This window comes from Notolabrus celidotus, chromosome 14, assembly GCF_009762535.1.
Source record: "Notolabrus celidotus isolate fNotCel1 chromosome 14, fNotCel1.pri, whole genome shotgun sequence".
Taxonomy (NCBI): domain Eukaryota; kingdom Metazoa; phylum Chordata; class Actinopteri; order Labriformes; family Labridae; genus Notolabrus; species Notolabrus celidotus.
The window spans coordinates 22,845,572-22,862,306 of NC_048285.1; the positions used below are offsets into that span (position 1 = coordinate 22,845,572).

Consider the following 16,735-nt stretch of genomic DNA (forward strand, 5'->3'; position numbering starts at 1 on the left):
TAGTGTCAGCACGCTTTATAAATATCATGTGGATGTGTTCTGTGTAATATATATGAAACTGGGGAACTGAAAAACCCTTGTTTTTATCTGTGAGAAGTAAAACGTTATTCAATGTTTGAGGGTTTTGTCCTCTTGTTAATGACTAAATAAGCCGATAAAGTAATAAATAAGAATAATAAAAGTCCTTTAGTATTTGTGCTAAACAGGAGCGACTTAGAGGGAGATAAGTGTACAGACAGTGCCTGTTGCGTTTGCCTTTGTTCACTCACTATTTATTCCCACATCATTTAATTATACCTCAGCCAAGCCAAGTGCTGCATGCCATCAATCTCAATCAATCAATTAGCCAACTAAACAAGCCATGCTCAGACATTCATTCACTCTCAATTTCCCCATTGTGCTAATTACACTTAAACATGTCATTCCAAATTAAAATTGAACATTTAAATGGGATTAGTGGCATCTAACTGAAACATCACCCATCTACATTCATGCTTTCACGAGGCGCTGACAGCAAAGGAGCTTGTAGCTGCTTTCAATTCAGGCCGTTTCATTTCAAGAGTTTAACCTTGAGAAATAATAATTAAATATAGAGGAAATCCCATAATCTGTCAAGTTTAAAAATATCAATAGGCAGGTATTTAATATCACTGGAGGGAAGTATTATACTTCAGTGATTGTATGAGGAAGGGAGAAAAGTGGCTGGTTCCTGAGGTTTAACTATTCCCATTAAAGATTGAATAATGTTATTGACCTTTACCTGGGATGGATCATCTAAAGTAATGGGAAATAGTGGCACTGACAGAATAATGATGACAGAATTGCTTATGGTTATGAACTAGGTCTTGTTCCACAAAATGCCTATCAATTTGTCAAATCACTAACATCCACGTGTTCAGCCGCAAACCTTAACAGAGGCCCCTGAGCCTGTTGGTGTCAGTCATCTTGTCATTTTAAAGCGTTTCTCGCCTCTCTCTGTAGCACAGTGCATGTGTCAGTCACTGATGGGAGCTCAGATTGCTGCCGCTGCTGCTCACCCACATCTGATCAACGTCAGTACAGTATTTTTACCTCAAACTCTAGAATCTTTCTTCTCGGGGGTTTGACAAGTATCAGCAGCTCAAGATGAAGCGAACAGGTTCAATGCAGCTAATGTATTCAGCTCGCTAGGCAGGGAGAGGGAATATGACAACAAATACAAGTTAATAAATTCTGCTGTTCCCGAGTGGGACAGGACTACAAAGTGAAAACCACATTTTTGATCAAGTCACAACAGCACGGCGCTTTAAACATTGATATCTTTTTATTAAGACAAGTACTCTTCTCAATTTTTTTTTTCCTTTTGTAAAAATGTTGGTGTGAACCAATACAAAATATGCATGGTCATGTGAGAAACATTCTGTTCACTACACAAAAGAAAAAAATGTCACCTGGGTACAGAAAAAAGAAATTAAGATTGAGCAACAAAACACAACCATTTTGGGAGGAAATAAACAACCAACCCTCTCCCGCCCCCCTCCCCCAGGCTTTAAACATGAGCTTCATCCAAATATCCAAGACATGTTACAGATCATTCATAAAACTTCATGTCACAGTAAATACACAATCTTTTCATCTATGAAAATGTATGCGTGACTTGACTTGATGCAAACAGAGTTATTGACTGTTTGTAGTCACATCCTATAATTACTAAATAACTGATACTGTATAAGCAAAGTGTTACAGTGGAAGAAGTAGTAGTTTTCATGAACATCATTGTGATTTTGTTGACACTGACTGTACACAATTTTTGTCTGCTTAACAAATCTAGTTTCTTTCTTTGTGAACTAGGTCTATGCAAAATAATGTTTAACGTTTACTGTAACAGTGCACCATATTAAGAACACAGAAACATGTACAAATGAGGAAAAACATGTACACCTTGTGGTTTTGTCACTTTCTGAAGAGCTGTGGTACTACAGTATATACTTGGGGCCTTTAAAATTTGCATTCTACCTGAGATGCAAAAAACACAACTATTAACACTCATGAACCTGAGAGAGTGAAAACAGACATACTAAATATCAAGTATTTAAAACAAATCATCAAAACTGGTTCAGAATGATTCTTCACACAATATTTTTTATGTTCTTTCGATTTAAAAGCTGCAGTCACTTTGTAACCATTTAGGACTAATATCAAACCTCAAAATAGAAATTGCCATGCAAATAACTGTTTCCATGACACCAGAAATCAGGAAAAATGTACTTTAATTGAAGCTTGTTAGAGCTTTTAGTACTCTATTCCTCTCTGATTCCATGAATCTGCCTTGTCCTCGGAGATATCCAAATAAATAAAGTGAGGCAGAGAGAAAAAAATAAATCATGATCAAATTGATTCTTTTTGCAAATCATATCTAAGACAATAAATAATACATCCTGGCATACAACATTATAGTAAGTGGAAGCTGCCACACCACCCCGATAAACAAAAATACTACTGCTTCTCATTCCAGCTTTTTTATGCTTCAGGTCTTTTTTTTTAAGCTAGTCAGTGGTGCTTAAACACAGACAACGTGTGTGAGTATTGGCCCTGTAAGTTAGAAAGGACAGAAATATACATGATATACTGTAAGAGTGTACATGAGGTTACTGTTACAATACTAACCATATGCCTCAAAATCAGAGAAGGCACTAAAATAAGTCCTTCAGTCTTTTCTTTAGGATGATAAGTATCAAGAGGTGGTTTTAAGGCAGTGGTTATCCTTTTTCATAATACATTTACAGATTTTATTTTTCTTATTCAGGCAATACATTGAAATCCCTCACTGATTACCTAACAAGTTTTTCTCTTCTAGCTGTGACAGAGGCATTTAGCATGCGCGGTGTGTGCACGCATGCTGCGTCTCTGTCTGCAAGCGTAGCATCTCTCTGATTTGTATTGGTGTGAAAAAAAATAAAACATTTGTAACAGTAGACGGCTCCTCTGTGAAGGTTTGAGGCTGCAGGATGACAGTAAGAAAATGATCTTTCCCAAACCAAGTCCAAAGCTCCACGCAAATCTTTGATAACTTGCAAGGCCGAGAGCCCTTACAAGTTATCAAAGACAGCCCAAAGGTAAAATGTCTTTAAAGACAGCGAGGAAATGTAACTGATTCATGTTTGCAGTGATTGAATGTCTCTTTTCTCATGTACGGGCAAGGGCAAAAAGTATGTGTAGCAAGGATTTCTAAGCAGAGGAAATAAGCAGTGAAAATGTATTTTCCACTAGCTGTGGTTATTCACACAAACATACCTCAGTGATACTGAGAGAGGAAACTTTGCCGTTGAAAGTTTAACTTTCTCACTGTCTTCAACGAAAATAAAATTGAAACAAAAAGAAAGAACTTTTTAAAGTGTAATAAACTGATGTCCTTGTAACATTTGCAGTTGCATGGTCAATACACTGTATTATCAAATAAAAACTACATCATTTAGAGAGGAGCACTCTGCACAGTGGATTTGAGCCTTTACTAAATACAAGTAATATTTAGTGTACCTGCGCACACTCATATAATTGGTGTTTGGTCCAGGGTCGACCGTGTGGGTGGTATGAAAATATGAAGAATTTTATGTTTAAACCAAAAGCACGCACAGCAGGGTAAATCAACATATAACAAATAATACATCTGAATAAGACTTTCAGATCAGGTACCTTGGGTTTTATGTGTTAGCAGAGTAAGGTCTTACCCTAGAGCAAACAAACAGGAGGTCTTTTAGCTTTTTAATTATTACAGCAAAACTTTCTGCCATGGTTTTGGTTCATACATTCATTTCTTAAATCATTCCAAATGCTGTCAATGTTTGACATTTTGGGGAAATCCTCTGACTTGATTTTCTTTGAGTGAAGTGAGATGGTAACACCACTCTCAACTCTGCCTGTGTGCAACCGGGGACTACCACCACGAGACTGTTAGCTTAGCCAAGCATAAACAGGGGAAACCAGGGGAAACAGCAAACCTGGCTGTGTTTGAAAGCAAAAGATTAGCCTACAAATAGCTCAAAAGTTTATTTCTAAACACCTTTTAATATTTGCTATTAGAAAAAAATGCCTTTTATGAAGGATGTGTTGGGATTTGTTTTATTTTGGCTTTGGACAAAGCGAGGTCAGCTGTTTCCCACCATTTTAAGTCATTACGCTGAGCTGAGCTAACTGGCTACTAGCGGTCGCTTCTAATTATATTATTAATCATTTAATCAAAACTTGCCAAGAAAGTAACTTACTATATCTTTGAATCACAAAGTAATTATTTTAACAAACAAATTAATGTTGTTTAGAATCCAATTTTCAGCTGAAGAAAACAAAGAAAAACGAGGCGATGCTTAAAATTTCCACCCTTGTATATAAATAAAAAATGAGTTCTGATTTTGTGGTAGAAACTGTAACTCTATACCATGGCACATTACAGCTGTCAGTATGTCTTAGAAAGAACCAGACTCCATATTACTCTATAAAAATACTGAAGTGGTCTCACATCTACTTATTGTTTGACGCTTACTTGAAACCATTGAGAGACCAGTTGTTGTTTGTGTGTGTAATGATACTTATCAGCAACTCCTACTTCACTTTTAGGAACAAATACATTCTACAATGAGAAATAAAATCATGGTTATAATAATAAAAAATGATAGAGAAGAAGGTAAGTGAACCAATCAGACCTGCAAGGGGGGAAATGTGATGAAATTGCAGGGACTGGTAGTCTTTGACCCAGCAGACAGAAATGTGTTGCCACTGTGTTCGAGATTATTGATTTCAAAAATAAGAATAATATTGAAAATCACAATAATAATAATAATAATAACATGGATGAGCTGGCTCCTCTGATCTGGTTTCATGGGCTAAAAGCTAGCTGCAGCACAAACAGACAAACATCAGGCCCATTTAATTTCCTCTGAAAGCCTAAAGCAACAGAGGATCAGGTGGAGTACAATGAAAATAATCCAATCCAACAAGCATGTGAAGGGGGGAGAAAAAAAAACAACCAAATAAACAAAATAAATCGAACAAGGCACAAAATAGTCTGTAAAATAATTGAACTGTACAGAATAGGCCCCAGCAGTCCAGGAGGGGTCGGATAGGAGACTCAGCAACACTTCTTCTTACCACTTGGCCATGCCAGTCCCACTTTTCACTTTCTTCTCATCCTCTTTAAATCTCACCCTCCTCGCTCACTGAGCTTTCCCGTGACCAACCAGAGTTAGACAAAATGCTCCAACAGCACCACCTCCACCACCTTCAGCATCCCCACCCGTCTCTCCCGGCCTGTCCAGTTTAGATATAGTACTCCTTCTTCTCGTCTGTGTTGTTGTGTCCCCCCTCTGCGTTGATGATGGCCGTGTCCGCGTCGGCCGCGTCGTCCGCCCCTTTGGCTTCATGTGTGAAGTAAGTCCCTATATAACAAAAAAAGAAGTCAGACAAATTAGCCACCTCCAACTCCACCTCCACCTCCACCTCCTCATATCACTCTTCAAACCTTTTGCACACCACTTGCAACAAAAAAAACACTTGAACTCTGAAGATGTGTTCATGATCGAGTATGATTGCAGTGCCGGTGCTTTACCTTTGTGTCTGGCAAAGTATCGACCAAGAACAATGAGCGCACAGAGGATGGCGAACATCACCACGGCAACCACTCCTCCGATGACAGCATGGTCAATTTTCTGTGGTGCCCCCTCGCCGGCTCTGGAGTCTAAAAACAGGACAATAACCATAAATAATTTCATGATCAGTAAACCCTCTCAGCCAGTCGCACAGCTAATACCTTCAGACTGACGGGAACCACATTGGAAGCTCTAGCCATTAAATCATTAGGCTGCCAAAATAAACTAAATTGGTTTGTTTTCTCTCAGAGCATTTTAGCATGACCTAACCACAGAGGAAACACTTGAAAAGGCTTTTGAGAAAAATGCCAGCTTATGTTGTTTACCAATAAAAATGAGATGATGCCACTGCACAAGTTGGTCCACGGAGGACGGTAAACAGTTTACAGTTTGTGACAAAAATCCCACAAATAGGCTATTAAACCATTTAGTTGTTGCTTACTGACAAATCCTACAACCACTGCCAATAATTGAGCTTTTTAAAAACCAAAACAGGGCTTTTTATCATCTCAAATGTTTTATTCATTAATGTCTCCCTCGCCAATTTCTCTCTCTTCTTTGTGTAATGTGTTCTCATTCTACTGTCAGAAAAACAATTCAGACCCATTCAAAACCAATTTAAATCAACAATATCAGCTCACGTTTAACATTTGAAGAAGTAGCTTAACCTTCTCTGGAAAAAAATCTGAATAAATGTGCAGAGCATCTCTGACATTCACTACGACACATATTTTGCTCTAGCCATTGATTGCATATTAATATTGACAGCACCTACATCTCCTTTCACTGTAAGCTAAAATACTGCCTGGATGGTCGCTGACATATTGCACTAGTGGAGCCAAGGCATGAGTAGACGCAATACGGCTGGTGGAGCTGTGGAACTGACGCCACACCCTTTACAGCTAAAACGTCATCTGAGGATCCCTCAGGTGAGTACGGTACACTGGAGAACAGATTCTAGAGTTGATTCTAGGCAGAAAAAACATGGTTCTGGAAAGTTTGATTACTGTTGTGTAAGTGTTTGTTACATTTTCTCTCACTTTTCTTCTCTACTCTGCTAATTTGGTAAAAGAAACACTGCAGGAGCCCTTATTTGCAAACAGAGCTGTCAATCAAACACATTTTTAATACCAAGTAACTCATTCCAACTAAACCTCCCTGAAGAAAGAACACTTGATAATCGGCATGATAATAACTAACTGTGATGACACGACATGTATTTCAATTTGCTAGTTTGATTCATGTTCCATCTGTTATAATGGAGGAGGTGGGCTTATTACTGCAGACAGTCACCAGGGGGAGTTCTAAAGGTTTTGGCTTCACTTTGGTGAGATGTTGTGCTGTCCATCCTTTGATACTGTCTCTATTTCCCATCTCTGCTGCATACCTTTTATTTCTAGTTTTATGTTCACACTTATCACCACCATTTTGCATTTATTTGCACCTTAATGTGCACCAGGTGCATGCTGGTCTAACCATGCAGACTTTGTTAGCAAAGTGGCACCTTGATGCATTAGAAATTAACTGAGCTAATGACCCAAAAGAACACGGTCTTAAGTGGATAACAAGGTATTTGACTGCTTTTTTAAGAGCTATTCAGATGAATGTAAAATAATGGTACGTATGCATGTATGCAGTAAAATTGATTTGATGATAGAAGGCTTGGCTTGTGCTCAAGGTAATGCCAGAAGAGGAGGGAACACTCATTGCTACGTTCATCCCCACTTGCTGTACCATAGGATGCTTTAGTGAGTTGCTGCTTGAGCCCAGAACAGACCAAAAACTACACAGCTACAGCCCGGAAACCAATAATCTGTGATGTGCACACCAAAACACATACACACACCACAAGATGTATTAAATGCCTCATATGTAACTACTAATTACCACAGACAATGATGGCTGCAAACATGAATGAATACAGTGTCCATTACACATGCAGAGGAGAGTGAATCAAAAGTAACACTGGGTTTCGTTTTGACTACAAATGAAAGCTGTAAATTGCACCTTACTTGCCTTCACATTATGCAACATTTAACTAGCAAATCAGGAATAAAACACGCCCTGGATGCACTTCAGTTGTGCACTTTCCACTTGACATGGTTAAAAAGGGGCCCATTATGTTACATTGTTTTTCCTGTACAAAACTTCAGGGTAAATTCGTCACATTTTACTTGGATGAGCTTACGCAGGACTATTTCTTGGGCCGGTGAAGTGACTTTTTCATCTTTAGTCTTTGTGCTTGCTAAGCTGACTGGCTTTTGCAGTGTCATGTACATCACACAGACATGAGTGCTATACCTTCTCATCCAACTCTCGTTGCCTAAGTGAAAGCTCATCTTTGCCAAAATGGTGAAATAGAAACTCCTACTGACTCCAACATTTTTTAAATAAAGTCTGATGTCTCTCTGAGCTATAACCCCACATTTGTGAGGTTATGCTGTTAAACCCAGCTTGTTATATGAACATCTTCAGTGGTTCTTATAGCTGAAATGGCTGCCTGAACCCCTTGAGTGAGCGATGTTGAAAAATGTTTTAAGACAGTTATTTCACCATGAAGCAGTAGACACCGTCTGCAATTTCAGTGCCAGTTCACACACTGTAAAATACATTGTGATTTAAGAGGCCATTTCTGGAAGTTATAGAGCTCAATCACTAGAAATAGACACAAGTCTGGAGATAAATTGGCGCCCGGTGTCCCCATGCAGAGAAATACGTGGCTGCCTCAGGTGGTAGGGAGCATCACTGTCTAGCGTTTAGCTAGATTTATCCGTGCACCCCAGAAGAACAAGGCAAAATTCAAAGCCTTTAAATTTCCAGTCTCAGAATAGTTCAGAGGCGTTTATCAATAGTCTATATCTGTGCACATTTGGACTGATGGAGGAGTGGCAGGCGAGGGAATGGCTGCACTGTTCTTTGCTGCTTGAGAGAGCAGCTCAATTTTCCATCAATCTCACTAGTCATGCTCTGAACTTGAATGATTTTGATAAAAGACGAGCGGAGGGTGCAGAATTTCTCAGCACTGTGAGGGCGTAATAAGTCGAGGTTGAGGGGTCCAAGACGTGTGACACACTGCCATTTGAACCTAAACACGACACCTTATTTAGGTCGCCTTCAGTCAGCGGGAGGACGTCTTGGAAGAGCTGCTGAAATGACGCTAATTAATGAGAAAAGTTGTGCTTCAGTTGAGTGCTCTTTTAAAACTGACTTGCCTTCACGGAGAAAGCTTTAACAGTGCATTGGTGTGTGAGAACGTGCAATGGCAGTGTTTGTTTACGATTTCAGGGATGTCAAATCGCACAGCTCACTCCCCTCGAGGAGGAGAAACGGCTCATGCTACATGCTAATGAACATTCACCAGCTAAATAGCCTGGGCATGGTCCTGTCTCCCTCCCTCCTCTCCCCCTCTCCTTCAACCTCCCACACCTTCCTGCCCTCACCTTGCTCCCCGCTGTCTTCCGTTTGACACATCCACGAGGAAACATGCCGGGTCTCGGCCGCCTCTGCACAGCGAGGGAGAGTTTTATGTAACAGGTAGAGAAATTCGCCCAGAGTAAGCCCCGAGACTCAATCACAAAAATGTCAAAGAGAAACTAAAAAAATCCCATAACACCTACAGTATCACCTGTTATGGTTGGTTGCATATCTTGTAGCCTACATTAAACACACTGCTGAACACTGGTTTTCTGTTTGTCAGTTCTGTATTTATTAAAGGGGAAAGCCACCAAAACATGATCTCCATTTCAATAGAAGCTAAATAAATATTACTGCTCTGCCCATTTCTATTGATTTCATGCTGCTGCTGCTACTGTGGCCTTCTTTATATTGTAAGGAGATTACCAGACATGTTACACAATGCAATGCAATATAGAAGAGTAAAGCAAATTGTAAAATGATTTAAAACATAAAGGTCACTGCTCATGAGATGTACTATTCTGCCAGTGGAAACATTTGTATAATGGATTCTGCAGCTCTGAAGCAAGATTTTCTCAAGTCTGCAAAAATAACCCCTGACGATGACATTAATATTATCTCAGCTGTACAAACAAGGAAAACCTGTGTTACTGACTGGATGTATAGACATTTGACGTCTCTACCAAGCAGTGAGGGTCTTACTAAAAAACTGTGTACTGCTTTCAAATATATGAGGGATATCCTATAACCACATACTGCTTGGGTGATCCCATTGCCTGCCCTGTTTTTAGTGTGCCCATGAGCTTAAGGTCACGGAGTGGGAACAAAGCAGGCAAAGATTTACTGTCTGTCCTCCGCTCTCTAAGCATTTGAGCACCATGCTGATAGCTATTTCTAGTATTTGTCATTTTCTTATTAATATTGCACTTGTTGTGGCTCTAGTTAATTCCCTAAACCTATTAATTTATTTGTTTTTATGTGACTTGTAATCAGGGTTAATGCTGAAGTGGACAGCAACTGAGAGTAACAACCCAAGACTGTATTACACAATACCTGTGAGCAAATCATGTAGTTAAAGCTCCTGTAAGGAGTTTTTAAACTGTTAATAAACAGACTGAAATTAATATTGTCAAATGCGTTTTACGAAAGAAAACCAGATCATCAGCACAGAGAAACAAACCACTTTATCCACAGGAGGGCGCCAGGGCCAACAACACTGACAGCCTCACACAGGAGCTTTAATAAAACTTGTTTTCCTATATACAAAATACTTACTTTGATCCTCTATGTTTCTGTGTAAACTGACATCATAGGCAAGTTGCAAAACTATCTGAGACTCCGATTGGTTTAAATTCGAGGACGCTTATTTTAATTTCAGAATTCAGGAATTAATTTGCATTTCTTTATGTGAATCAATTCTTTGCTGACATGTTATTTAGTACGCTTAAAGCGTAGTACATTAGATTGTTTTCAGTATGGCGCCAGTAATCCGCCAGACATGTCACCATACTTTTCCCACAATGCAATGTGCCAATTACAACAAAATAAAATACAGGGTCTGCTTTATAGTGCTCAGTGAATTAGCCCCGCCCCTCGACATTCTGGCTGGTATTGCAATAAGTTACAAAGGTGCAGCCATTTGGTTTTAACAAGTAAGCTAGCATGGTGGAAAATTGGAAGTTGGCATAGCTTAGCAGTCAACAAATGTTATGGCAGTTTATTTAAAACAGGACTTTTCAGTTTGGGGGTGGTGAGCTGAACATAGCCCTTTATCCTTAATAGAAATTATAAATGTAAAAAAGTATTAACAAATATATATTTAAACTCCTTCAAATGAGATTGCTACTCTGGCATTTATACAAAGCTAAATGTGCATTCTTGAGTACATTGTTTAATTATAAGATTATTAGATTGCCGTCCCATCACTTGGTCTTTGAACCCATTCATTAGTCACATCATTTGTCAGGTACAAAAATGCATATCATATAAAAATGCATTATATGTTTAAATATAATACAGCTCATGTTTAGAGTTTTAACCCAGGGCATTTATGTGAAGGACATAAATATAAATATAAATATAAATATAAATATAAATATGAATAAAAAGGTCAAAATTATTTTTTTAGGGGCGCTGGTGGCCTAGCAGTCTAAGTGCCCCACATACAGAGGCTACAGTCCTCGTCACAGGGGTCACCGGTTCGATTCCCGGCCGCAACCATTTCCTGCATGTCTTCCCCCACTCTCCACTCCCCACGTTTCCTGTCTCGCTTCAGCTGTCCTATAGAATAAAGGCAAAAAGCCCCAAAAATATTAAAGAAAAAAAATATATATATTTCTTTTAAATACTCAAGATTCAACTTTGTGTTTATGAAAACAACAACTACTCTCCTCCAGAATTAAAAAGTGTTAAGGTGATAGCTTCACAGAAGACCATAATTTCAAAGTTAGGATTAAGCAGAGAGAGGATCATTGAGGAAGGCATTGTTAATCTTTCATTGTATATTTTTCTCTTAACCTTATCACTATGGTTACCTAACAGTTAAAACTACAAGTCAGGAAGTTTCTGCAAGTGCTGATGAGTATCTGTATTTGCTCCTCATCTCTGACCTTAACAAAACTGATTTTCTTTACGAAATGTCACACTGCTACTTTTCATTATTACTTTCCTTCCTCAGTCCTTCTTAGATTAGTCAGTTCACTTCTCCAACACATGCAGGATCAAGATTCTGATTCCCCCAGGCCGTCCCTGTTCAATGTATATGCATCTATAATACTATGAAGTGCCTTAAGTAGAAAAAAAATCCCGGAATGACAGACAGTGTTATTACAGCAGCCTTTGTGGCCTCACACTTGAAATAAGTAGAATTTGATGATGTCTGTAATGTGGCCGCTGTCCTCAGCTCTGCTTCGGGAGTGCTGACATGCCCGCACCGCCTGCCCTGACAGGATGTGCACAGCCGTGGGGATTTATGGGGGAATAAAGAGGATTTGCAACTGATGCCTGTGCCTGTGCCTGCGCGGCGGTGAAATCTGCTCCACTGAACTCCCTGCACCGCATGCTTTACAGTCGCACCTCTGTACTGGAATGACTAATTGGTGCTCTGGTCAGTAACTGTGCATCTGTCAGTGCTGAGATCAGAGCTGCAAGGTTGTCAGCAGTCTGATTAAATGGAGCAGAATTTCAGTTTGACCATCTTATTTTCTTTAAATAGTTTTCCTCTCACATAATGAAGCATATCACACACACACACACATAATTGCACACACTCACAGACACACACCCACAAACACATAACAATTTATAGATGTAATTACATGGATATAATTGAAACAATGACTCTCTTGCAAAGCCTTCACTCTACTCTCACTGAATAGACTCGCACATTAACCCTTCCCTTGACAGTGGCAGGACAAAGAGGCATCTCACAAGGACCGTCAATAGCCACTTTTCAGCATTGAACCGCTAACATCCTTAGCTTTTTGTGTGTGTTGCTGTTGAAAAAAGAAATGAACATAATGAGATGAGCACACACAGGCAATCTCCGCCAAATCATTTTTCTGCATTGCTGTTGTAGCAGACCATCAACCGAGCACAATATAGTCTGCTGTTGAATTCCAATGCCACTGCTTACCGCTAAATAGATTCCCCGAGTCCTTTTGTAACAACCCAAACAATGATGTGAAGACACACAAATATAACTGTGACATTTAAAGAGGTGCTGAAATGCAAGTGAAAGTGTGACTACAACTTATAAAATGACAAATGAGTGGAAATCGTGACAGTGAACTTGCACTCCTACATGGCAGTTTATTGTATCGTTAAGATCGGCAAAAAGCTCTCCGCACAAAATCCAAAAGCACCCACCTCCACTTCATATCTCCTTGTTCAACATGTTTTTCCCCACAAATGGAGATCAAGGTAAGGAAAAAGGTTGATAGAATAATAAAAATCTCTTTCTTCCTACAGTTGCCATGCTACTACAGTACACCTCAGCTTTGTGAAAATGAGGACACGACAGGAGTTCATTGGCACATAACATTCAATCTCCAGTTCCTAATGTGTTAAGTAGAGCTCATATAATCATTTACAACCACTTCATGAAAGAAGAAAAAAAAAAACAATATTGCTGCAGTGAAACACTCTTTTAACTTTAGGGGTGGGCAGGCATTACCAACCTGCTCCCTGGAGACCAATTAAAATGGACCATTACAATATTGTCTTTCTTTAATAACTGTTAAAAGGAAACAAAAAAACCCTGCAGGTCAGAAAAAATGCAACTTCAACTGGGAATCAGAGTAAACAAACGTGTGAGAAAAAAACTAATTAGCATTTCTAAATGATTCTTTAATTCTTCCAATGAAATACTTCAAAGAGTAATGATACATGTGAGAGTTAAAACAACACTGCTAAATGTTTAATGGCTCATTATGTTGAATGCTAAATCCACTCATAACAGTCCATGTGGAAGTCAGTAGTGTGCACAAATAGCTGAGGCCTGAATCCCAAGACCCAGCAGGAGTGGAAACCTGCCAACATGTAACATGTAGCCAGGCAGAGGGTGGAAACAGCAAACACTACATGTATGAAAACAAGCCAGGAATCAGGTCTTTAAATACCATCTGGGGCAAGATCACATGACTAACTTATGTGAGAAAAGAAAACGTGTGTTTGCTGGGAAAAAGACATGACAACCCTTAAGTCTTGTATGTAAGGATCTACAAATCCCTGACGGCTTAGCTAGGCAAACAATACAAACTATGAAATAGTTAGCCGTGTTATTTAGTCTGAAGGGTGCAGTATGACGGCCAGACAATACTGTAATGTTTGCTTCAAAGCTCTTATTGGCTGTTAATTTACTGCTAGTACCATCCACATAGCACAAAACAACCTTTAACTCATCACACCCTGAAGCCTCTTCAATGTTTACTTCCTGACTTTTTATTTTCCTTTAGCTCACTCAGCAGAGGTCCAACCTTCATGCTAAACAACAATTTACCTCAGACTGCCTTTCCCCAGGAACATAAGACCTTTTTAATCAAGTCTACAACATAATTCCTTGTTCCCCATCTTCCCTCTGGCTCCTCTCGACCAGCACGGGGGGAGAGGGGGGTTACTGAAGGCTTAGCCGGGATATGATGTCCCTGCCTTGGATCATCTCTGAGCATCTGACGAGCTGGAGCATTATCGCCACAGACTCCCTTTATTCCTTCAGAGCTTGGGATTCTGGGTAAATTCCATCCACTTTCCCCCAAAAAAGAAGTACAAACAGTGACAGAGGACCTGTGGGGGGCTGTTTTATCCTCATGTGATGCTGTAACCATCCAAATTATGTTAGCACACAAGTAAATTATAAAGCAATTACGGCAAAAACAAGAATCTAAGTCGCACCATTAAATACGACAAAGTCTGCTTTTTGAGGGGCTGCCAAGGAGAAAAAGACTGACTATTCATGCGCAAAGACTGTCACTACGTACAGCAATGTTCAGTTTCTATGCAGCTGTGTAGCTTTTCCTAATACCATCTGTTTTTGCTATCCTGCTAACTCAGCCAACGGTAGCATTGATATTTGTGAGTTATGGATGATCTTTTTGATTTAACAGGCAATTCACTGTTTATTTTTGTAAAAGTATACCACAGTTTTCTTAGGATGATAATGATGATGATTGTGACCTAATGAGGTACAAAAGCTGTTAAAAAATGCCACCACTATGTGTCCAACATGCTTTGCACAGCAAAGTGGCCACTTGCTTCTTCGAGCCCCCTTTTTCTCAGTAATATACCATGAGATAATAAAATACCTCTCTCTGCGTATTATGCTTGCATACTGGTTGCACAAGTGTATAGGATACAGCTCACCTTTTTGATGACAAAAAGGGTATTAAAAGTGTGTCATATACTGATTATTGGGGCATTTTGCTATTATTTGATAGAACAGCTGAAGAAAGACAGGAAATGCAGGGAGTCGAGAGTGGGGAAAGACATGCCGCAAATGGTCGTGGCAGTGAGTCGAACCAGCGACCGCTGCAACAAGGACTATAGCCGCTTTACATGAGGCGTATACATGCACAGTAATGTGGTTAATTAATGTACTTGAATGTATTTGTTAATGTTCTCTGACAACTTCTTTCATTTGATTTGAGAAAATCGTGCTCTACTACATTTGTTCAGACTGACAACTTTCTGACTCTTTGATTAAATAAGAGGAAAGTCAACAGAAAATTAAGAAAATACGTTTTTTGGATCTTTTAAACTAAATTTTCCATAACCTCAACGTACGCATTAATTTAATTGAGTTCAAGTGGTTATAATTTATTGTCTATCTCATACACAACAGTCTGCGTCATTCAGAATCAAATACTTGGTTAATTTATTTTGTTTCTTCAAAAACAAAACAACTCTATAGTACTACGTTCAGTGTGATTTGTCTGAATCCAGTACACAGATCAGTAAGAAAACAAGGTCACACATGCCAGTCAATGTTTTCTTTTAATATGATGTCAAAACGTATGCTAAAAGCTTTTTGTTTAAGTTTAAAGATGCAACTACAATGTCTGAAAACTTCCAAACAGATGAAAGAAATGTTCAAATAAAAGGGTGACTTATCCTTCCCATGAGTTCTTCACACACACACACACACACACACACACACAAACACACACAGACAGACACACACACACACACACACACACACACACACACACATGCGCGCGCACACACACTAAGCATCTTTTAAGACACTGAAAGACCTGACAATCTGAACTCTTTTGAAACTTTGTGAACATGAAACGGCACAGAAGACAAACAACTGTGAGATTGTGTGCTTTAACGTGGCATTTGCTCCGACTTCACAAAACCATAGTCAGGCTTTGAACTCGGTTTGCAGGGCTACAACACGAGGGGGAGGAAAACTTCACAGAAGAAACAGAACTGTAGCAAATGCAATCCCAGCATTCTGAAAATTACATCCACTTTTTGTGCCTATCACGAACCCCAAAAAAGGGACGGAGTGTGCTAACATGATTTGGAAACCCCTTCCATGTTATTTTTTTATACTACAAAGGGAAAAGTGCAAGCAAATGTGGTACCTGCTGTGTAGATTAGTCAAATTTAGCAACTGAAAAGTCTATTCCAGTCTTAAGGGTACTTTTAAGTCCTCAAATAGGGTTGAAGATATCAAGATATGGTGCAAAAAATGTTATCTGGAGGGAAAAAAAAGGGTATACCAAAATGGGTCTGTTTCCTTAGACAGCAGCAAGTTTAGTGTATGGCTGAATTTTAAATTCATCTGATCCCTGTTAGCTCCTCAATGAGCAGCTGCTGACCTGCCAGATTCAACATGTTAAAGAGTTAATTTAAGGTCCCACATAATGGTATTTTTTAGCTGTTAATAACATACTAGATGTCTTTAGAGCAAGGTTTTGAATTCATCTGCTAAAACAGGCACTGTTTTAGCCCCAATATTCATGTTGTGATCTAACTGGGATGCTATGAGAATGATGCTCTTGATTGGCTGCCTGAATGTTATCTGTGCACTGTTGCAGATGGATGCAGAGGTTGCAAAACACCAAAACAAACATGGTGAGCACCCCAGAAAAATCTGCGCAGGTGGAGTCGGAGTGGATTTGCATACAGGCCTTTGCAAATCACTCCTGTCGTTATGTCACAACAGGAGCCAATTCAAATCACCTTGCAAAAGCTAT

At 39.3% G+C, this 16,735-nt stretch overlaps 1 protein-coding gene across 2 annotated transcripts in view; it reads right to left on the reverse strand.

Annotated features, from left to right (window-relative positions):
• Positions 1 to 3,362: 3,362 nt before the first annotated feature.
• Positions 3,363 to 16,735, reverse strand: part of cadm1b (cell adhesion molecule 1b) — a 228,929-nt gene continuing 215,556 nt past the window's right edge. For both annotated transcript variants that reach the window (XM_034701417.1, XM_034701416.1), the window contains 2 exons: positions 5,579 to 5,707; positions 3,363 to 5,408 (listed from right to left, as the gene is read on the reverse strand). In XM_034701417.1, coding sequence (XP_034557308.1) covers positions 5,290 to 5,408; positions 5,579 to 5,707 — 248 coding nt within the window. In that variant the 3' untranslated portion in view covers positions 3,363 to 5,289. The remainder of the gene's footprint in view (positions 5,409 to 5,578; positions 5,708 to 16,735) is intronic.